We start from the raw sequence: 26,819 nt of genomic DNA on the forward strand, positions 1-26,819 counted from the left end.
TAAATATTCATTATTAAAAGGATTTTCAAAGGACCCATTTCAGTGTGTCTCTTAAAGTGAAGATACAATGAACCATCTGCCAAGCAGACCCATAATTAGCGTTACGAGAGACACCTGTGTTTGTCCTACAGTGACCCTCAGGTGAAATGTGCCTCTTGAAGCTCCTGATTGGGCTCAGTGTGACCACTTCTGAAATGTATTTAAGGCGTAATCACACCTGCAGCTGCGGTGTGGAGCAAAGAGGAGACTGAATGTCTATTGGATACTTGGGTCCGACATCCAATAGACATTCAGTCTCCGTGCTCCATGAAGAGCCACGACTCATTTTCACCCGACGGTCCGACAATGTGCTGCTAATCTTCGGAGTTACCGCTAATCAAACAATATTACCCATAATGCGTGTGGCTGAGCGTGTGCCTGCCTGGGCTGTTACGTCCAAAGAGGCGTATGATTTTTAGAACTGGATCGGACCGAGGTGCGGGCGCGTTCACACCTCAAGCGAACCGCACCAGGCTTCGTTTGGAAGTGAACAGAGACCACCTCTCCGGCTGGGTCTCGGACCGGCTGTTTGGTCCGCACCAGAATTCAAAGGCTTGTATTCACACCAGCCCTAAAGGTCTGCACCAGCGATGTGGGGGGGGGTGTTTGTAATGCCACGGATGGCTATCATAAACCATCGGGGGTAATCAGATGACGAGGTCACAGGGAATGTAACGTGGTGGGACAGGAGGGCGTACAACAGGGCACAATGATGAACTTTGCCCTCTCCAACAAGCTATAAAAGGCCCTGAGAGAACATCTCTCCCACAACAACACCTTGAGGCTCCAAAGAAGCAGGTAAGAGACGATATATTCACGCAGACCGCTGGTATTGCACCTCCATGACCAGTTGGGTTGCATTCGATTCTAAGATGATGGATTTTTTTTCGGATTGAGTGTTGACCGTGTGCTTCTTTCTTTGACCACCAGTGTCACCACCACCACCACCACCACCACCACCACAACCATGAAGGTCTTTGCAGTGCTAGCGCTGACCCTTTTCTCCGGTAAGTGAAGTGATCTCATATCCCGGGGCCGGATAGTGTAGCGACTACAGGGGGTTTAAGTCCCTGTCAAAAGGTACTTGGTTTGATTCCCCATGTCTGCAGTCTAACCCGTCGGTCGGCAAGATGCCCTAATCCTATCTGCTCCATAACGGCGTGTGTCTTTATTCACTGTAAGTCACTTTAAAGACCACATAGTAGTACTGTTTCTAAAGTGCAGGATGTTCTTCCCCACAGCGTGCAACGCTGACCTGCTGTGGCAGGACCCGGCCCAGACCAGCGTCGCCACAGTCAGGGATGCCTTCTGGGACTACGTCGCCAAGGCAACCACCACCGCGGAGGAGTCCCTCCAGCAGATCAAACAGTCCGCCCTGGGACAGGAAGTGGAGTAAGAGCGCTCACATTAACCTGGATGTTCTGTTTGTCGTTTTGATCAAAAACACAGTCAGTACTGGCGTTATTATGAACCAATCAAGATTCGGCAGACTTTCTAAAAAGCAACTCGAAATCAGCAATTGCAGATTAAAGTACATGGGAGTTAATTACAGGTTGTGCATTAAAGAGGTAGAGATGGTACTTTTCAAAACAAAAGTGTTGTCAGGACACGATCAATCTGCAAAAGAAGCCCCATTCCGACGGGATTAGTCTGATGTACCACTAACTACATCAGTGCAATACTTTTCGCTGATTAGATAAGTCAAAGGTCATTCTAGTATCACTAACCGCCCCCCTCCCCTCCCCCTTCTCTGTGAACAGCACCAGGATCTCCGAGAGCTCCCAGGCCGTGACCCAGTACACCCTGGCCCTCCAGAACCAGGTGGCCCCCATGACCCAGGAGCTGCTGGCCAAGCTGTCCCTGGAGGCCGAGGCCCTGAAGACCCGCGTCGACTCTGAGCTGGCCTCCGCCGGTGTGGCGCTCCAGCCCTACTTGGCCGAGCTGAAGGAGGAGCTCCAGAAGCAGATGGACACCCTGCAGAAGGAGGTGCTGCCCTTCGCCCAGTCCATGGACGCCGAGACCCTGAAGGCCACCGTGCAGCAGAGGAGCCAGGAGCTGAAGGAGAGGCTGGACCAGAGCCTCCAGGGCATCCAGACACAGATGGGACCCCTGACCGAGGGCTTGAAGCAGAAGGTGGACCAGAGCGTGCTGGACTTCCAGAGCAAGATGGAGCCCATCACCCAGGACTTCCAGAGGCAGCTGGCCCAGAAGAGCCAGGAGATCCAGCAGAGCCTGACCCCCATGGCAGAGGAGCTGAAGGCCAAGCTGACCGTCAACACCCAGGACCTGCAGAGCCAGCTGGCCGAGCTCTGGAAGTCCTTCAACGAGAAGATCCAGTGATGGGTCGATCCTGAGACCCATCCACAACGACCCCCCCCCCCTTGTCTTCAGACAACCCCCCCCCCTTGTCTTGAGACACACTGGTTATTTAATGTGGAATTGAACAAATAAAAAAAATATTTTCAAGCGCAAATATTGTGTCTAAAGTTCTTGTCATGCCAGAATCATAGACGAGCAAAATCCTTAAAGGGGAAAGGTTTGGTAGTAAGTTCTAGATCAAGGCGATTAAATCGAGTCACGGCAAAAAGCTTCTTAATATATATATATATTCTAAAAAGATATATAGGTATATATATATATACTGTATAATAGCTAGAGGGATCAAAAAAAACCAGGGATTCCATGAATGGGTGAAGGCACATGTTTGGAGGCATGCTTTACTGAACCTACTTTATACTCAGTCAGTGCCCCAACCCAACTGTTCCCTAATGTTTCGCCTCGGATCAATAAAGATCCACCTTATCCTAACTTGATCTATAATGATCACCTGCTACCATTTTTGTCTACTGTATTTTACACGATGGATTACAACCAATATTTAAGACTCACAAACTGCTCTGATTAATAAATATTCATTATTAAAAGGATGTTCAAAGGACCCATTTCAGTGTGGCTCTTAAAGTGAAGATACAATGAACCATCTGCCCAGGTACATAATGCAGCAGACCCATAATTAGCGTTACGAGGGACACCTGTGTTTGTCCTACAGTGACCCTCAGGTGAAATGCGCCTCTTGAAGCTCCTGATTGGGCTCAGTGTGACCACTTCTGAAATGTATTCAAGGGGTAATCACACCTGCGGGTGCGATGTGGAGCAAAGAGGAGACGGAATGTCTATTGGATATTTGGGTCCGATATCCAATAGACATTCAGTCTCTGTGCTCCATGATAAGCCACGACTCATTTTGACCCGACGATCCGACAATGTGCTGCTAATCTTGGGAGTTTACGCAAATCAAACAATAATACCCATAATGCGCGCGGCTGAGCGAGTGCGTGTTACGTCCAAAGAGGCGCATGATTTTTAGAACTGGATCGGACCGAGGTGCGGTCGCTTTCACACCTCAAGCGAACCGCACCAGGCTTCGTTCGGAAGCGAACCGAGACCACCTCTCCGGCTGGGTCTCGGCCCGGCTGTTTGGTTCGCAACAGAATTCGATGGCTTGTATTCACACCAGCCAAAAAGGTCTGCACCAGTGATGTTTGTATGTGTGTGTGTGTGTGTGGGGGGGGGGGGGGGTGTTTGTAATGCCACGGATGGCTATCATAAACCAGCGGGAGTAATCAGATGACGAGGTCACTTGGAATGTAACGTGGTGGGACAGGAGGGCGTACAACAGGGCACAATGATGAACTTTGTCCTCTCCAACAAGCTATAAAAGGCCCTGAGAGAACATCTCTCCCGCAACAACACCTTGAGGCTCCAAAGAAGCAGGTAAGAGACAATATATTCACACAGACCGCTGGGATTCTACCTCCATGACCAGTTGGGTCGCATTCGATTCTAAGATGATGGATTATGTTTCGGATTGAGTGTTGAACGTGTGTTTCTTTCTTTGACCACCAGTGTCACCACCACCACCACCACCACCACCACCACCACCACCACCACCACAACCATGAAGGTCTTTGCAGTGCTAGCGCTGACCCTTTTCTCCGGTAAGTGAAGTGATCTCATATCCCGGGGCCGGATAGTGTAGCGACTACAGGGGGTTTAAGTCCCTGCCCAAAGGTACTTGGTTTGATTCCCCATGTCTGCAGTCTAACCTGTAGGTCGGCAAGAGGCCCTAATCCTATCTGCTCCTTAACGACGTGTGTCTTTATTCACTGTAAGTCACTTTAACGACCACATAGTAGTACTGTTTCTAAAGTCCTGGATGTCCTTCCCCACAGCGTGCAACGCTGACCTGCTGTGGCAGGACCCGGCCCAGACCAGCGTCGCCACAGTCAGGGATGCCTTCTGGGACTACGTCGCCAAGGCAACCACCACCGCGGAGGAGTCCCTCCAGCAGATCAAACAGTCCGCCCTGGGACAGGAAGTGGAGTAAGAGCGCTCACATTAACCTGGATGTTCTGTTTCAGTCGTTTTGATCAAAAACACAGTCAGTACTGGCGTTATTATGAACCAATCAAGATTCGGCAGACTTTCTAAAAAGGAACAAAAAATCAGCAATTGCAGATTAAAGTACATGGGAGTTAATTACAGGTTGTGCATTAAAGAGGTAGAGATGGTACTTTTCAAAACAAAAGCGTTGTCAGGACACGATCAATCTGCAAAAGAAGCCCCATTCGGACGGGATTAGGTTGATGTACCACTAACTACATCAGTGCAATACTTTTCACTGATTAGATAAGTCAAAGGTCATTCTAGTATCACTAACCCCCCCCCCCCCTCCCCCTTCTCTGTGAACAGCACCAGGATCTCCGAGAGCTCCCAGGCCGTGACCCAGTACACCCTGGCTCTCCAGAACCAGGTGGCCCCCATGACCCAGGAGCTGCTGGCCAAGCTGTCCCTGGAGGCCGAGGCCCTGAAGACCCGCGTCGACTCTGAGCTGGCCTCCGCCGGTGTGGCGCTCCAGCCCTACTTGGCCGAGCTGAAGGAGGAGCTCCAGAAGCAGATGGACACCCTGCAGAAGGAGGTGCTGCCCTTCGCCCAGTCCATGGATGCCGAGACCCTGAAGGCCACCGTGCAGCAGAGGAGCCAGGAGCTGAAGGAGAGGCTGGACCAGAGCCTCCAGGGCATCCAGACCCAGATGGGACCCCTGACCGAGGGCCTGAAGCAGAAGGTGGACCAGAGCGTGCTGGACTTCCAGAGCAAGATGGAGCCCATCACCCAGGACTTCCAGAGGCAGCTGGCCCAGAAGAGCCAGGAGATCCAGCAGAGCCTGACCCCCATGGCAGAGGAGCTGAAGGCCAAGCTGACCGTCAACACCCAGGACCTGCAGAGCCAGCTGGCCGAGCTCTGGAAGTCCTTCAACGAGAAGATCCAGTGATGGATCGATCCCGAGACCCATCCACCACAACCCCCTCCCCCCCTTGTCTTCAGACAACCCACCCCCCCCCCTTGTCTTGAGACACATTGGTTATATAATGTGGAATTGAACAAATAAAAAGTATTCCTAAATTGTGTCTAAAGTTCTTGCCATGCCCAAATCCTAGACTTGGGTCAAATCCCTCAAGTGGTAAAGTCTGGTTGTTTACTTTTAGAATCCTACAGATCACAGTAAAAAGCTTCATAATAAATTAATATATATATATAAAATAGTGGGATCGCAAACCCTATTGTAGCCCAGGGACTCGCTGAATGGATGTTTGGCCCATGTTGGGAGGTATGCTACATTGAACCTACTTCATACTCAGTGCTGTTCCCCATTGTATCGCACGATCAATAAAGAACCATCTCATCCTAACTTGATCTCTCATTGGACGGGCTTTGTGTCAGCTGTAGGATTAAAACAAACATTGAACAGTTTCACATTCTGCTCTAATATTAGATATTCATTATTAAATGCATGCTCAAAACTCTTAATACCAATGGTACTACTCTTTATGTACCATGGTCGGTGAAGATGCAATTACTATCTGCCCGTGTACATACCACAGCCGACCCATAATAAGCTTTATGAGCGACACACGTTTCACCTGAGTCCTACAGTGACTCAGGTAAAACGTGCCTCTTGTCTCGTTAAGCTCCTGATTGGGATCTGGAGCTCAGCATTACCACTCCTGAATTTAATTTAATTAGCATTAACTGTAGAATAAGCTTGAGATCCACGCAATACACTTAAAGGGGACATATTATACAACCAGGTGTGAGTGGGATTAGTCTAGGCGGATACGCTCACCTTTGAGGTCAGAAGCTACACATTTTCAAAATGGCTTGTAACGGCTAATCACACTCACACCTAGTTGTATAACATGTCACCTTTAACCGTAGTCATGAAACGAAATGAACACAAGACATGTTTTTTTGATAAGAAATGCATTTATCGTTCCCCAATAGATATATACAGGTCATATATATATATACTTGTATGTAATACTCCATATATATATTTTTATAGTGACCGTCCACAGTGAGAAAACAACAATGACAGGTTATGTAGCACGACTCGCACGCATTCTTATATTAGTTCTACTATAACCCTGGCCAACACCAGCCCAAACCCACCCAACCCACAGACAACACAAGGGAAACCAGAACACACTTCATGGACTTGGTGCCACAACTTTACAGTACAAAACATGAAATAAACTACCCCCCCCCCACCCCTTCAGAAAGACTGCGTAAACAAAAAAAACAGGCACTGGACTGCATGATAAAAATGAAACAGCAGTTCGGGGTCATAGAGGTGTCGATAGGTCCCTGTTATTCTGCTGAGCTTTTATTAACGACATCCCGTCCGTACGCCGTTAAATCTTATGTACACTCGTTATCGTAGAGCCGCCGACATATGTGGGGGGGGTGGGGGGGGGGCTGCCATCAGGCTGGGGGGAGACCATAATGAGGATGAAGAAGAAGATGATGATGAAGATGACGACGTGACGCCTCAGGGACGGCGTACAGGACCTCATCGCGCACGTCGTCGTCGCTCCGTGGCGTCACTGCTTGTGAGGTCACAGCGATGGGACGATGAGGTCGTCGACAACGAGGTCGTCGACGTCGACGCGTCGTGACCCCGGGTGGCGCGTGACGTCATCGCGCGCCACGGACGGGCGTCGTTTTTTTTTTTCCGTCCACAGTGCGATTGTCAGTTCCATGATGCGTGTGTGAATAAACCCCTCCCACTCCCCCCTCCCCCCTCCCCTCCCAGAGCCGCCGGTTCCGGCCGGTCCCCGGCGGGTTTAGCCGATGGTGACGCCGAAGCCGCACTGGAACTTGTTCTTGCGGTGGTTGAGGAAGGAGCACAGGGCCAGCGTGAGGGGGAGGGGCAGCAGCTTCTTCTCCAGCGTGGCGCCCACCACCCAGTTACTGTCCACCGAGCCTGGGGGGAGCACAGCAGCGTACACACGTTTGGGGGGGGGGGGGCAATAGCAACACAAAGCGAGTGAGGATAACGGCCGGATGTCATGACGACGTGATGCTACTTCATCTGACAAAAGTACGTGTTGTCAGTGCTAAACGCCCTCAATGTAAAATGTAATGCGAATGTAAAAGACCGGAATCTTGCACTAAATTCCCTTTTCGGCTGTTATTAAAATCCTAAAATAAACCCGGCACAATCTCGTATCAAAACACAGTCGTAGCAGCGTCGGTTCACGGGGCAGTTTTACAACTGTGACAAAAAAAACTAAAAGTCAACCTTCCCAACACGGTGTCAGCCAACAGAAGTGGGAGCGTACCTTTGAAGAGCAGGTTGGCCTTGGGCACGTCCAGCGTGTAGCCGAACGACACGCTGGTCTCCTGCATGCGGGTGCTCGCCTCGAACTCGACCCCCACCTGCAGCTGGAGACGACAACAACAACAGAGGCAGGTGAGAGAGGGCGGAGCAACAGGAGACGGCCCGACAAACACCTGGCATCACATGAAGCATCACGGGGAAAAGACATCATAACGCTCTTGGTTGTTTAGGGAGACGTGAAGCATTAATCCACAGAGCATTGTATTAGCTGTGTGTGAGTCGGTGTATTGTCGGTGTAGTACCGTGTCGTTGGCTTTGTGGTAGTACGAGGCGTGAGCTCCGGCGCCCCCTACGGTCAGCGTGGCGATGTAGTTGTTGCCTGTTGGGGGAGACGTCGCATCATGTCACCGTTAGCCCCTTGGTTTAACTCCTGAGATTAAATCGTGAGGATCCTACACACTGAGCTCCACCAGCCTCTCACACACACGTTACAGACAGAAACACACGCATTACCGACACACACAATTCAGACTGACACACATTGCAGACAAACAGACACACACACACACACATTACCGACAAACAGACACACACACATTACAGAGAGAAAAACACACACTAACAGACAAACAGACACACACACACATGACAGAGAGAAAAACACACACTAACAGACAAACACACACATTACAGAGAGAAAAACACACACTAACAGACAAACAGACACACACACACATTACAGAGAGAAAAACACACACTAACAGACAAACAGACACACACACACACACATTACAGAGAGAAAAACACACACTAACAGACAAACAGACACACACACACATTACAGAGAGAAAAACACACACTAACAGACAAACAGACACACACACACACACATTACAGAGAGAAAAACACACACTAACAGACAAGCATTACAGTCAGACAAACATTACAGACAGACACACTAGACACACACACACCTGTGTAGCGTCCCGCCAGGGACATGACGGTGCCCTCCTCTCCGGGCCGGCGGTGGTAGACCAGCTCGCCGCCCAGGGCCAGGGAGGGGGTGATGGACTGCAGGTAGTGGGACACCACGATACCTGGGAGGACCACCGGGGGGGGGGGGGGGGGGGGGGGGGTTAGGGGTTAGGAGAGAGCGCTCGGGCCGGTGCCACGCTACGGCCATAGCAGAGACGTGTTCAAAGGTCACTTCTCTAATCAGAGCAGAGCACTGTCGTCCCCCCGTCCGTCCCCTGCCATGAGGTGACAACACGCCACCGGATCCCACACTGTCATTCGAGAAGCGTTTGTTTTTAAAATGATTCGTTTCGCAATACAAAAGGAGGGGGGTTGCTAAGGGACCGTCGACCTACCGGAGCCGACCAGGACGTCGGGGTTGCCGAGGGTGACGGCGGCGGTGAAGTTCTCCCCGCGCCACTCAGCGTCGCCCTGCCAGTTCACAAACTTCTGCTGCTGGGTCTGAGGGCAGGAGAAGAACAGACATGGGACGACTGGTACCAGTAGCATGGGACGACTGGTACCAGTAGCATGGGACGACTGGTACCAGTAGCATCGGACTAACTGGACCATGTGACGACTGGTACCAGTACCATGGGACGACTGGTACCAGTACCATGGGACGACTGGTACCAGTAGCATGGGACGACTGGTACCAGTAGCATGGGACGACTGGTACCAGTAGCATGGGACGACTGGTACCAGTAGCGTGTGACGACTGGTACCAGTACCCTGGGACGACTGGTACCAGTACCATGGGACGACTGGTACCAGTACCATGTGACGACTGGTACCACAACATGGGACGACTGGTACCAGTACCATGGGACGACTGGTACCAGTAGCATAGGACTCACTGGACCATGTGATGACTGGTACCAGGCACATATGACTATCTGGACCGTGTGACGACTGGTACCACTACAATGGAACTAACTGGACCATGTGACTACTAGAAGCACTACCATGGGACTAACTGAACCATATGACTACTGGTAACCAGACCCATTGGATTGACCTCCATGTGATCATAATAACCAACAGCATGTGACTAACAGAACCATGGACTACAGTCCATGCATTTACTGGCCGCCATAAACATGTTTTAAAGGTAAAAGAAAGTATATCGTCCATTAAAGACTAGCCCAAAAAATACTTTCGATTGATCCTTTTAAAGCAAACAAACGGCTTCGAGGTGAATCTGAATGAATAACCGTGCTAACGGACCTGAAAAGCCAACTTGGAGCGGATCTGGCTGGAGACCTGGTGGATGATCTGGGCGTTGAGGCTGCCACTGTTGTCCATGTCGCCCACCACCACCGGGAAGGACTGCAGCCAGGAGAAACACAACAGAAGGCCTTAGAACAGGCAGACCTCACATGATAAGAGGGGCTCTGTCAAACCCAGATGGGAAAAGGAGGTTATCACAGCAAAAGAGGACAATACGAATTGAAATCTGATTTAAAAAAAAAACTATCTTTACACAATATATACATTTTGTATACAGATATGTATTTATACACATAGCAATGTGAAATATTGAAAGCTGAGGTAAAACAATACGATGACAGTGTGATGAATGACTTTTAGAATCACATGAGGCCACCAGTAAACGACAGCTTGGTGGGTATTAGTGACGGTTAAAGGGTTACCTCGGAAGGACCCGTCTGCTGCGTTCCAACGTAGGTGACCCCGAACCTGTAGCTGGAGTCTCCTAGTGTGCTCAGCATCAGCGTGTGATTCACCTGCGCACGTTAAACACATGTTTCACACGTTAAACCCATGTTATGAACGAGACCGTATGATACACACAGGTGTGAAACTTCTTAGAGATTGGATGTATTTAATGCATTGCTTTTTCATTTTTATTCCATTTTTCTTGGTGTGATCGCACCATCAATTAAAGCTAAAATCCTCCATTCCTAGTGGTTTGTGTCTTATGTTTGTCCCCAAATGAAGACAATAAGCCGACTTCAGTGTTTCCAGCTAAAGCGGATCCATTAATAAGCAGACGCCGGGAAAATGACCCGGACGTGGTAATGAGAGCGGGACAGAACCGACCTGGAAGTAGTTACTGAGGCCCTTGTTGACGGTGAGCCGGACGCCCTCCATCTGAGCAGGGAACACCTCTGGAGGGCAGACAGAAGCAGACGCTCAACACAGATTTAAACCCTTGCCATGGCAAGGTTTAGGTCAAGCCTCACCTTTGTTTAGAGGTCAATATCCACCTATGTCGAGGTCCTTTCCAAGAAGGAAAAGCCTTCGACATTTTTTGTTTGTTTGTTAACGACAAACGCACCATGGCAACACAAACTCCTCCTCCGCGCTATTTACCTTTGCACTTCCGATGACACTCCTCGAACGCTCCGGGGTTGGGCAAAGGGCTCTCCGCCTCCACCTCCTCGGCAGCGGGTAGGACCGGAGTCACAGAGGGCATCCCGAAGCCCGGGGGCACCGTCATCCCCGGAGCAGGGACGCTCCCGGGGACCGGCGGTGGGGGGGAGCTGGCTGCCAAAACACTCCCCATTCTGAGACGATGAAGAAACCACGAGATGGCAACAGATTAGTGTCATTGAATGTGGGGTTACTCGGGTAGTAACGGGAAACGAGAAAATTGAGATATACAACTACATACATATGGTTGAAGTACGGTAACGAAATCCGTTTAATTCAAGTGACAAAAGTTTAACAAGACGTAAGTACGGTAAGAAACATCCCTTAATGTGTAAGACATAAGGCAATTAATTACAAACGGTGACATCACATCGGTCTTCATTCATTCATTTCAGCCTAATGTAAAAACGGATTACCGCTCATTGGCCAATGAATTGCGAAACCGGTAATTCTGGAGATAGTGGCATGGACCTCGATAACACCTCAATCCCCACTTTAATGATCGATGAGGGGGAGTTTTAATAAAGACTGACTGGCCTTTAGCGGAGCTAAGCTAGTGCTCTCCTGCGGGCAAATGACTAGTCTGCTAGCAGGCTAGCTGTTCTAGCACCATGCAGACTGACAATCCCACAAGGGATGGGAAAACATTTCGAGTCACTACATACAAAGGTATTGGCAGTCATACACTAGCACTGGGATTGTAGCTTTTGTAAATCTGTTTAAAACCTTGTGGAATGAAATACAGCGCTAACATTAGCTACTCACGTTGAATTTTCCAGAGGACAGTACGGCCGGAAGTTATAACATGCAGTACCTCAAAGAGGACGAGCGTGAGGCGTCGACCCGCCCCCTTTCTGGATACGACTGCTTGATTGGTTAGGAACCCCACATGTCAAACCTTCTTGGCAGAGGCGCCGGTCAATCAACAAATGTGCAACCAGCAAGTCCAAAGATATTGTAAGATTAAAGGCGTGGTTAAGGGCTCGAGTGAAATTATATTGGATGATGATAGTGTAGTGCGCTGTGAATGGGAGTGGCGAACTATATTGGCGACGCTGTTTGGTCGACGACCACGACGTAGAGGTTGCATTGAGGCGTATTTAATCCCAACGGTGAATTACGTTGAAGGTCGTTGGGAGCACGTGGGTCTCGGGTTCAAGATGTGGTCTATAGTTTTAAGCATCAGTAACCTAAAAGGTGAAAATAAAAAAGGCATTTGTATTATTGACTTACCCGTTCAATAAGTGCTAAGACTTGGATACTTGAAGCATTAAAAGACGACAGACAAGAGAATATGTTTTAGTTGCAATTTATTGAGATTTTCTTGCAGCGCCCATGTTTATTTTGATGTCGTTACAACAATGGAGGCGACTGAAGATCATCTGCAGAAGTCACTTGAATATTCTGGCCTCACTTTACTGCAAAAACTAAAAACAGCCAAATTGATGACGGTATACAATTGTTGAACACAGTTTTAAGCCAATTTAACCAAAATAAAAGTCCAAATGGGTGTCAAGTCATAAAAGGCCAATACAGGAACATAAACAAGAATGGGACAAAATAGTCTTTGATGTTCCTCAGACTCTTCAGCCAATTTAGAGCCCGAGACCACTTTCTTCTTATGGGTAAAAATGAATACATGTATTTTGTTTTCTACTCAGCATTCCTTGTGCCAAACATGCTGAGGGTCTACTTTAGTTTTGACCGAAACTCAAGTGGTGTGTGGCGAGATCCAGGGCGACCCTCCTACGATCAGTAACATCTTGTTTACCACAGACCACGTTTTCAAACAGGGGTGTTTCATCGAGGCCAGATCGACTTCCGACTTTTCCAATTGAAGAAAATAAAAAACAAAATAAAAAAAGGGTACAGCAATAGAAACAGTTTTCCAAAGTGTACCCTCGAATAAGCTCCAATCCAATTATCTGCAAATTTATTTTACCCAATCAACCCTCCCACCCCATCAATACTTTTTACTCCAGAAAATGACAATTTCCCTTTTTCCACCTGCTCCCATTAACTTTCTCCCACCCTTCCCTCCCCCCCTCCCCCCCCTCCCCCCCAGGAAGCACACCTGACTGCACCTGTAGCAGAACGCGCAACATACATGGTACATCAGATGGCCAGAACAGAAAACATTGAACTTCCAACAGCCTGGGTCCTTGGTAAACAGAAAACGGGGTGCGGATTAAAACGAAACAAAATCTGTTCAATTAAAACCCGACTTAGTTAAGGTGGTGTATTCAGAGCCAAATCATGTCTAAAATCCAGACAAAGTCAAGAGAAGCGCTAGATCCTGTAACATCGGTACATGGTCAAATCTAAACCTGACACAACCCAATTATGTGCAGAGATATTTTTCAGTTTAGTTTGTCGTTTAGGTTCTTGTTCACGGGTCACCAAGGAGACCATGGGGGTAAAAAAACAAACAAAACAAACTCCCATTGGGCATGTCAACATCCATGAAGAACAGAAAAATAAACAAAAAGCAGACACGTGTAGGCAACCATGACAGAAGACATTGCGTGTTGCCATAGAAACAAAGAGCGCGCCCACCCATGGCACGCACAGCTGAACACAAACATTCGGAGAACACGCCTACATGCAGCCCGTGTACAAACGTCTCCTGCGGGGTCAGATTCTGACGTTTGTCAGGAACGCTGCGCAGGGCATCAGCTCTGGTGAGTTCAGCAGCGGCAGACGTTTGTGTCGACGAGGCTGCACATAGGGAGTCCCAGACCACATGGTCGTACTCAGACAAACACACACACACACTCCCTGACAGAAACACAATCACTCAAAACCCTGCCCCCCCCCCCCCCCGTCCCCCCCCCCCAAAACGGTCGTACTCAGACAAGACACACACCCTCACAAACACCCTGCCCCCCCCCCCAATAAAGTCTCATACACACATCCAGGACAGACACACGCCGTCAATGCAACACGACACACACCCTGGCATACCAACCTAACACACACCTTGACATATGCTACACGCACACAACTCCCGTGCCACCATTCCCCCACGCAATCACTCGTCCAAACACACCACTTACACACACACACACACACCATCTTTCTCACACACTTTTTGGTTTTGCTTCACTGTAAATCCTGAAATCCTCCATCTTAAAAAAAAAAGGAAAAATATAACTCCACCACCATGAAGCAAACTTATTTTTTTTTCTAATTGTAAACGATTTATGTAAACCAATAATCATTTACAATTGGTTTTCTAAAAAATAAAATAAAAAAAACATTCTTAATTCCCGTAGGAAGTTTTGCCCTCTTGGGAATTAAGAAATCACAGAGTGGGGGGTTTGGGTCTTAGACTATCGCGGAGACCCCCGTCGTGTGACGGAGCAACAGGGCCACGTGGGGCTGATGCTACCGGGCTCGCTAGCGCTTGCTTATAGATAGCCAACAAGCGGGGAAAGGAAATCGGTGTCTTTTGAGCGACTGCTTGCCTTTGCTCAACTGTTCCGCTAAACATCTGAAGTACCACAGAGCCGACGGTGGCGCTGGGGCGGGGGGGGGGGGGGGGGGAGAGACAGTGAAATAAAAACAGACCCCGCCCAAGAGACCACTGAACCCCTTGCCGGATCCAGTCAAATCAAGGACGCGCCCCCACCCCCTTCAGCCTCGTTTCAAGATTTGTCCAAATTAAAAAACGAAGACAGATTCTATCCGTTTATAATTCATTTGATTTCGTTCTAAGAGGCAAGGGGGGTGGGGGTCAAAGCTGCCTTTTCAATTGCTACAATTTCGCTTATAAAGTAGAATCCTCAAATACAACAAGTCCCTCATTATTTAGGGATTGCAAAAAAAAAAAAATAGATACGATTCTTAAGGGATTGAGGGAGGGAGGGACAAATCAAACGCTCCCATGGCTGCCATTTTGAAACCAACTGGTTTCTGCTAATTCTTGGGGGATGTAGACTTCTACATTTTCCTCCCACTGGTGGTTTTTATATGGTACTTTAGAGATTCTTGGTGGTCCCTGGGCCTGTGAAAACCTTCTTGAACACAAAGAAAAACAAAGCACATCCCCCACAAAGACAGAACGTTTGGCATTTCAAGGATTTGATCGAGAAACAAAAACATAAAATACTTAAATAAGGTTTGCAATGCCTGGTTTACGGTATAAAAAAAACACGCTGAAGAGCTTGGCCTTCCCGAAACAGGCTGCAGAGTATACATTGGCATCCAGTACTCAGTAAATGTGGTGTACGGAATGGGGTAAAAAAAAAAAAAGAAATGTTGCCGAATTACTCTTTTCCAAATATATTTTGATAATGTCCAGCAGTAGGGAAATAAAGGAATTGTACTGTACATACCCACAGAATTCAAAGCGCTGTTTTGCACCAAACCCAACAAAATGTTAACCATGGCTATGATGAGCCTTGAAAAACCAAAGAAATACCTAACCATTTTAATCAAGATGTTTTTTTTGCTGCAGAGTGAGGGAGGGGGGGGGGGGGGGGGGGGGGGGGGGGGGTAGGATATACATTTCTTATTCTGGCCAAAACCAGTGTGTTCGAGTTATATCCTGCCGGTTAGGAGAAGCGGCCTTTTTATGATGACGGATTCAAAGATCCAACATTTCGGCCCGACACTGTTATTTGCTGGGGAGATGCCTCAAACCAAGGCCTATCCATATGAAGTCAAACTCACTTTCCTTTAGGGATGGTACAGTCCTTGTGGATCAGCAACCCTAGTGTTTAGAACAGGGACCTCCCCAACCCCTAGCCTCCTCAGACTAACTGTAGTTGAATGTCAGTTTCCTTTCTCCCTCTCGGTAAGTGACCGTCACCGAGTACTTAAAACCAAGCTGCCCTTTTCTTATTGCAGTTCACATTAAAAAGATGGGTTCACATTCAGGTTGCTTTGTATTTTTTTTTTCCAGACCAGGAGTTTGAGCCGGCCCGTTACTACGCGCCGTTTGGCATTTTGTCTGTCATTCAAATAAATCCAGATTGCTAAACAACATGACTTGTGCTTTGTGCCGTTGCGCTACGTGATGAGTCGCGTTGGTGGTGTATGATGGGGTCAGAAGTGGGGATGAGAGTTTTGTTTATGAAAAGGTAAGTAAGGCACTTGAGTGACGACGGCGGTTGTGTGGATGTGGGGATAGGCTGATGAAACACACCGTCGTAGCGTTAAGAAAGAAACAAACCCAAGAGGCCTACTTTGCAATCGTGTCTGACGTTTTTTTTTTTTTAGTACAAGGGTTGTCGACGGACTAAAATCTGTTTATACCACTCCACATTTCCTCCTCCCTGATGGGTTATTTAGCTCGGGATTAACTCAAAAGGATGTGGTCGATTATATAGTCAACCCCTCCACGCACACATCTCCGCCACCCGTCGTCTCTTCTCCTCCATGCTTTTCTACAGGCTCTGCTTACGAGCCTGGTGAGATTTTGGAAGGCTGTTTAAAGTCACACAAAACACGGTCGACACCTCGGTCGGAAGACCTTTAAATGTGTACCAGGGAGAGCTCAAGGCCGGAAACTCTTGGGACGCCGTGCTTTTAACTGTACTTCCTACTGGAGTCCTCGGCTACACACTGCACTTAGTTCATGTTGGTGTGTGCGTACGTTCTGGAAAATGTCTGCCTTTGAGACTACTGAAATATTCAAACGCTTTCCGACAAATGTGTTGGCTGTATTTTGTGTTTGAAAAAAAATAAACAAAAGCCTTATGTCTTCTGAAGTTTTAAAAACGGTTTGTGGAGAGGAGATGGCAGGTGGCAGATGTGACGGCTGGTATTGGAGATGGGGGGGGGGGAGGGGGGGGAGGAAACATGAAGTGAAGAGAGTCTGAGAACAGGATGACGGGGCAGTTTGGGTTTGGTGCAAAACGGGATTTGAGCAACGCAGAGAAAAGGAAAGGGAGGAACAGAACAAAAAAAATAATGTCTTTTTTGCAGCTCTTATTGCTGAAAGGAAAGTCAAAAAGCCTTTACATCCACCTAATCTCCAAAGAAGTTGCTGAGGTTGTAAGATGTGAGGCCGATGGGTAGTAGCCTGATGTTAGTGCAAAAGCCTGGCGAGTGCAGCGGTCCTGGGGACGAGAGAAGACAGTCAGTTCGTCTGCTGACAACAAGTAAACATGAAGTGTGACCATTTTGAACCAATCCAAACAGTCACCATTTTTTTACAGATCAAACAAATTTTTCCTAAAATACATGACGAACCTTCAAGTACGACTATTAACTAAAATCGTTTTATTTCAGGAAAATAAAAAGAACGGTAAACAACAATGATGAAACACGATAGCAACCGGCACAACGATGCCCATGTACATCCCTACATCCCCTCCACGTTCAACCAATCGGTGCCCTGCCTCACCAGTCTCAGTCTTGTTGCCGGCCGGATCTCTCGTCCACCTCCTCCACCTCGCAGTCGGGGTTGGAGGAGTGGAACTCGGCCACGTACAGGCTCTTGTCTATGCAAGAGGGGATGGGCTTGATGTCCGTCATCAGCTGGTCCTCGATGGACTTCAGGTTGTAGCGGTCCTCTGAGGTGATCAGGTTGATGGCCAGGCCCAGGTGGCCGAATCTACCTGAAGAGCGAGAGAGAGACATGGACGGAGAGAGAGAGAGAGAGAGAGAGACATGGACACAGAGAGCGAGAGAGAGAGAGAGAGAGAGCGAGAGACATGGACACAGAGCGAGAGAGAGACATGGACACAGAGCGAGAGAGAGAGAGAGACACGGACGGAGAAAGATAGAGCGTGAGAGAGACATGGACACAGAGAGAGAGAGACCGAGAGATGCACGGGGATAAATAAATAATATAAAACGGTGTGATAGCAAAATAACAAAGATGCCTTTCAACAGTAGCTTAGCATTTTTTCTCTTGGTGGAGGCAAATTATAAAATGTCTACATTTCTCAAAACCATACCAAAACTTCCCTTAACAGGGTACCATTTTATGGTCGGAGAATATTCTTTATTGTGAGCACCACACAACATGACCATGAAGTCCACCAGGGGGCCACTCGTACCTGATCGTCCGATACGATGAAGGTATGTCTCTGCGTTCTTGGGGAAGTCAAAGTTGATCACCACATTGACAGCCTGAATGTCAATGCCTCTGGTGAACAGGTCTGTCGGCAGGTGGAAAAACAAAAAGGGGACCGGTTAGACGCCATCACAACGCTCGTCAAACCTTTCAGCTGTCTGCGGTGAAACGGTTCAACCTTTAAGGGCGTGAACGTCAGCCGTTCAGGGGGACTTACCGGTGCTGACCAGATTTCTGCACAGTCCATTTCTGAAGTCATGGAACACGCGGTTTCTGTATTCCTGGAGAAACGACACAATTATATACTTTGTTGAACCTGAACTACCATCAAGACAAAACTACCATCATTAGGTCGAGACAAGAAAAACAAGACCCTCCAAAAAGATTCAGACAATTCATAAAGAGAAGTTTGTCCTTTTTTTGCTCAAACACACTTTGCCGTTTATGTGGCCAATGTGAGAGACGTTTCATGTGATATTTTATTTTAAATGAGGCAATTCGGTTTTACTTGCAATAAATTAACTGATCATCCCTAGACCTCAAGTTTGTTTACTAGTTGAATTTTTCACGTTATTGCTTTGTTTTGTCCTGTGTTGAATGTGGACAATTTTCATAAATAATGAGTTGGAGAAAAAAAAAAAAAAAAACACCCTTTACCGTGTGTACACCACCACTTAGCCTCCTTTTGAAACAGAGGTGTTCTCGAAGAGTGTCCCACACCTGCATCATCTTGGCGTGAATGTAGAAGCAGGAGTAGCCCAGCTGGGTGATCTTCTTGGCCAGGAGCTCCACCCTCTGGGTGGAGTTGCAGAAGATGATCGACTGGTTGATCTGGAGCTGGAACAAAAAAAGTTCAAACGAAGAATTTAATAAAGTGGGGAGGGAAAATGTGATTCGTTTAGATTCTCCAGGTGTGTGGTGTGGTCGGACTAGGAAGGAAACCCATCCTTCGTAATTGGACCAGTTTATGAAAGAAATGGCTCGCATCAATCCCATCTTCATCTCTATTGGTTCTTTAGGATTATGGCATCAAACCCATTGTCCTGCATCACAGCTGGCATTATTCTGTGAAGTTGTGTTTAACCCTACATTCCTTAACACCTATAAACTACTACGAATACACAACCGAATGCCTCATGTGAAGGCTGCAGGGTTTCTGAGGCAGGGCTGAGGGGCTAGGGAAGAGGGCGTGTTGGGTTTACCCTGGAGAAGAGTGTTAAGAGAGTGTTGAGACAGTGGGGTTTACCCTGGAGAAGAGAGTGATGAGACAGTGGGGTTTACCCTGGAGAAGAGTGTTAAGAGAGTGTTGAGACAGTGGGGTTTACCCTGGAGAAGAGAGTGTTAAGAGAGTGTTGAGACAGTGGGGTTTACCCTGGAGAAGAGAGTGTTGAGACAGTGGACTTTTTGCCTCTCCGTGACGTAGGCGTAGTACTGTGTGATGCCCTTCAGGGTGAGCTCCTCCATCAGGTTGATCTCGTAGGGCTTCTGGAGGTGCTTGTTCTGGAGGGAGAGAGAGGACCGTTGGAGTGCCAGAGATGTGCCAGAGACCATGGGGAATAGAGGAGACACGAAGGGACTTGGATGAAGAAAGAGCGGCAGGGATAGAGGTAGAGACACTTATAGAAACAAGATGGATGAATCCATTTGATTAAAGAAAGAAAAGGATTTGATTATGTTATTTCCTTTTTGCAAGTCACCAATTTGGGCGCGTGATGGATTTGAACAAACCTCTACAGAGAGTTGGAACATAGCAAACCAACACACAAATAAACTGCTAACAGCTTGTTAGCTGTTAGCAGTTTATTTGTGTGATGGTTTGCTAACAAACATTGCAGCTAACAAACATTGGCCACATTCCTTGCTGCACCCCAGGTTTGAGTCCGCCCCGCCGTTACATACAATAAGGTCCATGTCATTCAGTCTCTCCCTCAACCCACTTTCCTATCCCCCTTATAATTTTCACCCGTCTAAAAAAAATATATACATATAAAAAAAAAAGGGATCAAGCCCATAAAAACATTGACAAAATGTAATCCCAATATCCATCCGATGCGTGTTCACATTGACAGTGCCTGTGGTATACAGGCGAGAGTCCGTCCCCCCCCCCCCCCCCCCCCCACCGTGCCCAGAGAACAGCCTGGCCTCCAGCCGGCCGCAGACGGAGCCGGGCCGGGGGCCAGAAGGCCCTGCTCCACGGACCCCAGAGCCACGCTCACCATGAACTTCTGCACGCTGATGGGGAAGGTGGCAGAGTAGAGCAGGATCTGCCGGCTCTTGGCCAGGAAGCTGATGATGTCCTCGATGAGCACCACAAAGTCCTGAGACAGCAGCTTGTCCGCCTGGCGGGGCGGGGGGGGGGAAGAGAGAGAGCGAGAGCGAGAGAGAGAGAGAGAGAGAGAGAGAGAGGAGCGTTAGGTTAGAGAGCTCTGCTGGGGAGGAGCTATGATGATGGTGGAGTTATGACGAGAAGGATGATGATGGTGGACGTCATACGACATCCACAGACACGTCGCTGGTCTGGATGAGACAGGGGGACTTTTAAGCAAATTTCTGTGAATATAATTACGTTCATTATATTAAGAATATTTATTAAGTTACAACTTCGATGCCAGCGCAGAAATAATTTCAGCCTAATAATTATGTACTTCAATCAATATCAGATTTACATCTGAACCAAGAGAATAAAACAATGACAGATTTTTGATATGGAACAAAAAAGGGGGGATTTAAATTCCAGGAACCAGGTCCATAGTGTTGATTTATGGGACACCGGTTAATACCCCTCACCTCGTCCATCACCATCATCTGGACCCGGTCCACCTTGGCCACGCCCTTCTTGATGAGATCCAGGATCCTGCCGGGTGTGGCGATCACCACATGCACTGGAGGGGAACCAGAGTGCACGTCAAACACAGCAGACAGACACACACACACACACACACACGCCTCACAGACGCAGCAGTAGAATTTTATATTCAGACATTTTTTTATCACAAGGGGCCCTATATACATAACATTTTCAGCACACATCAGGTTCATGAAAAGATAGCAGAAACGTTCCACCCATACACATGTTTTTTAACACCATGTTCTCCCCGTTTATATTTATGAGTCTTCGTTCCGTCCCCCAGGCGGGCGTCAGAAGCGGTTCTCACCGGTCTCGTCCAGACGCATGATGTCGTCCCTCAGGTTGGTGCCTCCGGTGGTGGCCATGACCTTGACCCCGCCCATGTGCTTGCTGATCTGGATGCAGATCTGGCTGACCTGCAGGGCGAGCTCTCTGGTGGGTACCATCACCATGGCTACGGAGACAGAGTGAGGGAGGCGGGTGTCATGACGACGTATTAAACAGTTATATTAACCGCCGGAGGCAAAAGCAAGTGTAATTAAGGATGGTGGAGAAAGTATATTATAAAAATGTAAATAGCGACGCGTTGGCTTAAAGTAAGACAGTCGAAATAAGGAACAGAATTAATTACATCTTATTAGAAAGACTTGGAGCACAATTAAACATCCGATAGAAGACTGGTGCAAACATTATACACCATCTAGAAAGCAGTGGATCTATTTAACAAACTGGGAAGTAGGGCTGCTCGATTATTGAAAAGAATCATAATCACGATTATTTTGGTCAATACTGAAATCACGATTATTGAAACGATTATTTTTTGCGTTTGAAAACATGAAGTATTTATTCAGCATGTCTCTCTCAAAAACACTTTGCAACTGAGAAATTTGAAATTTCGCCTTAAATAAATACACAAAATGGTCCAAAAGAAAATGTTCAAATCTATAATGTGTGATATGCATCCAACTTTCTATAAAACTTGAAAAAAAAAAAAAAAACTAGATTATGTTAATTTTGTGATCGTTTGACGCTAAAATCAAAATCGAAATTCAGTTAATCGCCCAGCCCTACTGGGAAGAGTATTCCAGTTGTCCTACCCTGAATGTAGTCCTTCTTCAGGTCTATTCTCTCCAGGAGGGGGATGAGGTACGCCCCACTTTTCCCCGTCCCGTTCTTGGCGCGGGCCAGAATGTCTCGGCCAGACAGCGCTATGGGAATGCTCTCCTCCTGGAACAGACACAGCCCTCGTCGTCAGCTTATGTTCATGTTGGCAGGGACCTCTAGCGAGGCTCTCACACACGCCATTGTTCACACATCGCTTTGACGTTCAGCGTGCTCACACACACACACACACACACAAGCTTATAATGATAGCATTACTCAACATTTGGATAAGTGTTCACTCTGATCGAACACATTGTATCTTGTGCGAGGGTGCTTTTGTCCTCATGCACTCCTGTAAATGACTCTAGACATGTTTAGGTTTTAAACTCGGCTCCGATAGTTCTGTCCGGGGTCCAACAGTATCTTGAGCATTGAGTGGGAAACCCTGATTCCACTCCAAATAATGGACTCGGATGACGCACAAGTCATTTCTAAGATATATGAGAAGCATATACAACATCATCATGGTCCGAAAATTAGACTCAAAACTGTTTAAATTCGCTGTTGATTGTTACGCCAATGTTTCCAGGACCATCGTCATGGAGACCAGGGGGGTGGGGGGGGCGGGGTTGTAGCAAGCCTACCTGGATAGGAGACGGTTTCTCCCAGCCCATCTCGAAGATGCCCATGAGGAGCTCTCGTTTCAGGCAGTAGTCCTCAAACTCGTTGCCCTTGGTTGAGGTCACATCCTGGGGGAGAGACAGCGGGACAGAGGGTCAAGACAACGGGCCTCACAGTGGGGCAGGAAAACAGTGAGGAGGGCCTGGGACAATTTGAGGATCTTCCTCCCAAGCACCTCGTTGCGAGAGAGATACTGGGGATATGGAGACGGGGGTCTCCTTCTCTGGGGTGTCCTCTGGTTCAGTTCTGAACAATAGAGAAGACTTTCCTTTGTGAATTGTGTGAAGTGGTTTTTATTGCATAACCCTAATGGAGGTAATTTTGTATTGATTTTACTTCAGGTTCAATGAAATATAAACATAATTTGACCGTCTTCAGGAATACAGTGCAATACTGGATTATTAATTGTAACATTATGGACCGGTATGAAGAGACATTAATGCTCTATTTTAGTCAATGCAGTCACGATGTGAAGTGATCCAAATCAATAAATGGATTAACGCTTCTTTAAAAATAAGTGTGTCAAAAATGCTCTGATAAATGGCCTGTAATGAGAGCCTGTCCAATCATTTCATACCTGGCCATCTGCCTACATATTCAGCTACCGGCTCCTGCCCTTATTATGCAATACCAGAGTCTTTGACAAGGCTAGGCAGACCCATGCTAAAGCTAGCCAGCCGGTCGCATTTTTTTGGGGGGGGGGGGGGGGCAGGGCTTCAGACCTTCGAAATCTAGTTCCGTCTGGCCGGTTTCTACCAATTGCCTACCCTAGCTTTTGTGAAATAGAAGCTGGTTTTTTACTCTACAGTTGGTTTAAATGTCAATACGTTGACACACCCACCTGGTGGTGGCAGCACATCGACAGAATAAACAGTACTACACACACACATGGCACTCCTTCACAATCCATCTAAGCGGGCGATGAGAGAGCGACAGAATGTTCCAGGAAGGAACCGCTTGGTATGAAACGACCACGTTAAACCGTTCTGAGATTCCCCCAAGTACCACTGCATTGACTACCTTTACGAGAACTGGTCGGCCTGAAAACCGAAGACAGTCCCACCTGGTAGAGTTCTGACAGCCTTAAACCAAAACAGTACCAAGTGACGCCCTGGGTTTGGGTGTTCATCTCAGTGTAATCGATAAGACAGCGTAGTAATACATAAGGAATGCGTTACGTTGGAGCTTGTGGTGGGGTTTGACCAGCCTGATCAAGACCAGTGTGTGTTGGAACTGGTGGTGGGGTTTTACCAGCCTGGGGGGGGTGGTGGTGTGTGTGTGTGTGTGTGTGTGTGTGTGTGTGTGTGTGTGTGTGTGTGTGTGTGTGTGTGTGTGTGTGTGTGTGTGTGTGTGTGTGTGTGTGTGTGTGTGTGTGTGTGTGTGTGTGTGTGTGTGTGTGTGTGTGTGTGTGTGTGTGTGTGCTGGGGGAAGAAGTACTCACTGATGTTCTGACACGGGTGTCTTTGGGAGGAAGATGGAGGCTCGTTTTCCAGTCGTCTCCGAACTTGATGCCGCCGCCGCCGCCTCCTTCCTGCGGGGGCCCTCCCGTCTTCTGCTGCAGGGCCACGGCCTTCCCCTGAACCTGGGGTCCTGAGAGGAGCGTGGCGGGTTTGGGCTGTCCTCGGAGCTGCCCGTTCTGTTTGTTGAGTCCCATGAGGACGGCGGCTGCTGTACTCTCCGTTTTCGCGGTGGCCATTGTTTTTTTTTTTTAGAGTTTATTTCTCACAAAGCGTCAACGTCCTTCACCTTTTTCAGGGAAAAGGGACTGGTTCCTTAAAAAAAAAAAATCCTCTTCAAAAGTAGAAAAATGTACTCAAGCAATCTCGATATTCTCTGCTTTTGTTTTCTTTCTTCTTTTAAGTCCGAAGCTTTACAATATAAGTCAGTTGAAAGTATTTACACAAACCTGTGCTGTTCAGTCCCCTTTCAACAACAGGGTGACCTAACGCACACCGAAAAAGCAAATTCTTTGTACAGGAGCTCTTCAAAATGAAGAGAAATGTGCATTCACATGCGTAAATATACCTGCACACGATATAGAAAATTATATGTGCACAAGTATCAAAGGGCTTCAAGTCCTGAAATAGAACAACTGGGGAATATCTTCTTCTTCTTCTTCAATATAAACTTAAATACTTTACTCTGTTTCTATATTCAACAAGAATTCCTGCCTGTTGCCGTGAGTCCATCAAGAGTTGCTCAATTTCATAGTTCTTCAAAATAGGATTGCCAAGTTTTTAGAAATATTCCCAGAAAAAAAGAAAAATGTGTCATTTAGTCTGATATTCTCCACTCAGGTACGCGTTCGCTCCGGTGTGTGAAATATTCCTGACATCAATAAAGTATATATACAAAGGGTACTTTAGTCCAAAGCAGAATTGCTTCAATCTCCCCCTGCGGAGTCCTCTGTGCCTCTTTGACTGTTGGGCCCTAGAGTCCCGCTGTGATGTGCCCGAGGGCCACAAGTCTTACATCCGTGTATCTGGGCTGATGTTCGCCGAATGATGCGGTCCTCCACCTAGGTTGAATCGTCACCTGGTATGAACCAAAAGAGAAAGTAAAATCATTCAAGACGTAATAAAATAGGACTCTTTAAAAAAAAAAGAAAAGAAAAAAAAAAAAATCACACAACATAAACCAGATTTCTCATCTGGGAATCAGTATTGATAATGTGAAGTATCGGTTGTCTTAAAACCATTGATGACCAGGAATTGTTGGTATGAATAGCAGCTTAATGATATTATGCATGCCTGCAATACGTTGACAGCTGGTGTACAGGACACCTGCATCATCCGTAAAAGGCAACTAAAAATGCGTCACATTAACATCCCTTCAAGAACTTCTAGATTTTTCCTCAGAGGATGCGCACTGTAATACAATATAACCTAACTCGATTCTTAAGGCCAACCAGCAGCAATACAGAATAGTAATTTAACAACTGCGTTTAGCCAATCCTTGGGCTGCTACGGTAACAAGGCCACGTCTACATCGATTCTGGATGTTTAACTATGCAACTGGACCGAAAATAACTAACATCAAGGTCGAGTCCGGGAAAAAAAAAAAAAAAAATATATATATATATATATATATATATAAATAAAGTGAATCCCAAAACGACTAGACTTCAATTTTGCGGGTGGAAATGTATATGATCTATTTGGCTACAGATACCACTACTAACGTCCACATGCCAACGCAAGACGATGACAACTTGTTAGATGAGTTCGCCCGCTGCCGTGGATGTTGGCCAAGTTTATCCAACAAATTCAGTTTTTCGAGAGTTGTGTGTAGACAAACTACATGTATGTCGATCACTACTCACCTTCTTAAGACACACCAAGTAAACCAGTGTCCAGGTGTGTGTGTGTTTGTGTGGGCATGGTCATCACTCTCACGGTACAGTCAACCCTTAGCATGCACGTACTCATCCCCTGCATAATATACCCGATGAATCGAAACCTAACAATTAGCCAGGTTAGATTAGCTGATCAACCTAGCCTAACAATGAACATCTTGTTAGCTAGCTAGCTAGCTAACGCTGAAAACTGAGCGAAAATAACGCGCACTTATAGATTGTAAATAACCAGATTACTGCAAAGGCATACAATACAATGAATTCGTTTTCACTAATGAACTCACCAGGTTATAATTTTAGAGGTTTACCCAGGTAGCAAGCATCAAGCTTAGCACCAAGCTAAGGTTATCACAAACAGGGCTAATGCTAGTTCCTATGTAGCTAACAACTCCCGCATGTTTTTTTTAATATATTTACCAGTTCAGGCGCACGCTTAACCCACCTTGTTGTTTTTATAGGTGTTATTCGTGATACGCTGTCGGTGAATGATCCGTTTCGTACGTTGCAGTTCTCTTGAAATACTATAATTAGTCGAAATTAATTCGTCTCTATTGTGTTTGCTCTTGCTAGCTTAACATGGTCGCCTTCTCTTCCTCGTGCAGCGTCACTTCTCCCTTCCTATGGATTTATCACATGGAAAACAGCGACACACTACCGCCATCTGCCGGCCGACTGG

General features: G+C 47.2%; 4 protein-coding genes across 7 annotated transcripts; 2 read left to right on the top strand and 2 right to left on the bottom strand.

Annotated features, from left to right (window-relative positions):
- The first annotated feature begins 179 nt into the window (after positions 1 to 179).
- LOC130376042 (apolipoprotein A-IV-like) lies at positions 180 to 2,497 on the top strand. Its single transcript, XM_056583241.1, has 4 exons — positions 180 to 837; positions 970 to 1,046; positions 1,281 to 1,431; positions 1,800 to 2,497. The coding sequence occupies exons 2-4, from the start codon at positions 1,007 to 1,009 to the stop codon at positions 2,377 to 2,379; spliced, it is 771 nt and encodes a 256-aa protein (XP_056439216.1). The 5' UTR covers positions 180 to 837; positions 970 to 1,006; the 3' UTR covers positions 2,380 to 2,497.
- Positions 2,498 to 3,954: 1,457 nt separating this feature from the next.
- On the top strand, positions 3,955 to 5,425 carry LOC130376172 (apolipoprotein A-IV-like). Its single transcript, XM_056583391.1, has 3 exons — positions 3,955 to 4,037; positions 4,272 to 4,422; positions 4,792 to 5,425. Exons 1-3 carry the CDS (start codon positions 3,998 to 4,000, stop codon positions 5,369 to 5,371), a joined length of 771 nt encoding a protein of 256 aa, XP_056439366.1. The 5' UTR covers positions 3,955 to 3,997; the 3' UTR covers positions 5,372 to 5,425.
- A 1,754-nt stretch (positions 5,426 to 7,179) lies between these two features.
- On the bottom strand, positions 7,180 to 12,006 carry tomm40l (translocase of outer mitochondrial membrane 40 homolog, like). Of its 3 annotated transcripts, none has more exons than XM_056583191.1 (10): positions 11,894 to 12,006; positions 11,069 to 11,262; positions 10,796 to 10,863; positions 10,387 to 10,479; positions 9,962 to 10,063; positions 9,091 to 9,196; positions 8,695 to 8,817; positions 8,023 to 8,099; positions 7,722 to 7,824; positions 7,180 to 7,363 (listed from the first exon to the last, which is right to left on the bottom strand). In XM_056583191.1, the coding sequence occupies exons 2-10, from the start codon at positions 11,259 to 11,261 to the stop codon at positions 7,224 to 7,226; spliced, it is 1,005 nt and encodes a 334-aa protein (XP_056439166.1). In that variant the 5' UTR covers position 11,262; positions 11,894 to 12,006; the 3' UTR covers positions 7,180 to 7,223. The 3 variants fall into 3 exon arrangements, with proteins under 3 accessions (XP_056439166.1, XP_056439167.1, XP_056439168.1); XM_056583192.1 differs by lacking the exon at positions 11,894 to 12,006 and adding an exon at positions 11,545 to 11,883; XM_056583193.1 differs by lacking the exon at positions 11,894 to 12,006 and adding an exon at positions 11,370 to 11,504.
- Positions 12,007 to 15,615: 3,609 nt separating this feature from the next.
- On the bottom strand, positions 15,616 to 26,764 carry LOC130376015 (probable ATP-dependent RNA helicase ddx6). Of its 2 annotated transcripts, none has more exons than XM_056583203.1 (13): positions 26,586 to 26,764; positions 24,230 to 25,323; positions 22,752 to 22,856; positions 22,101 to 22,230; positions 21,311 to 21,457; positions 20,943 to 21,037; positions 20,372 to 20,494; positions 19,527 to 19,655; positions 18,876 to 18,992; positions 18,373 to 18,436; positions 18,139 to 18,240; positions 17,481 to 17,694; positions 15,616 to 17,193 (listed from the first exon to the last, which is right to left on the bottom strand). In XM_056583203.1, exons 2-12 carry the CDS (start codon positions 24,482 to 24,484, stop codon positions 17,486 to 17,488), a joined length of 1,476 nt encoding a protein of 491 aa, XP_056439178.1. In that variant the 5' UTR covers positions 24,485 to 25,323; positions 26,586 to 26,764; the 3' UTR covers positions 15,616 to 17,193; positions 17,481 to 17,485. The 2 variants fall into 2 exon arrangements, with proteins under 2 accessions (XP_056439178.1, XP_056439179.1); XM_056583204.1 differs by having other exon boundaries at positions 26,561 to 26,764.
- Between the last annotated feature and the right edge of the window lie 55 nt (positions 26,765 to 26,819).

Source organism: Gadus chalcogrammus, chromosome 22 (genome assembly GCF_026213295.1).
Source record: "Gadus chalcogrammus isolate NIFS_2021 chromosome 22, NIFS_Gcha_1.0, whole genome shotgun sequence".
NCBI classification, from domain to species: Eukaryota; Metazoa; Chordata; class Actinopteri; order Gadiformes; family Gadidae; genus Gadus; species Gadus chalcogrammus.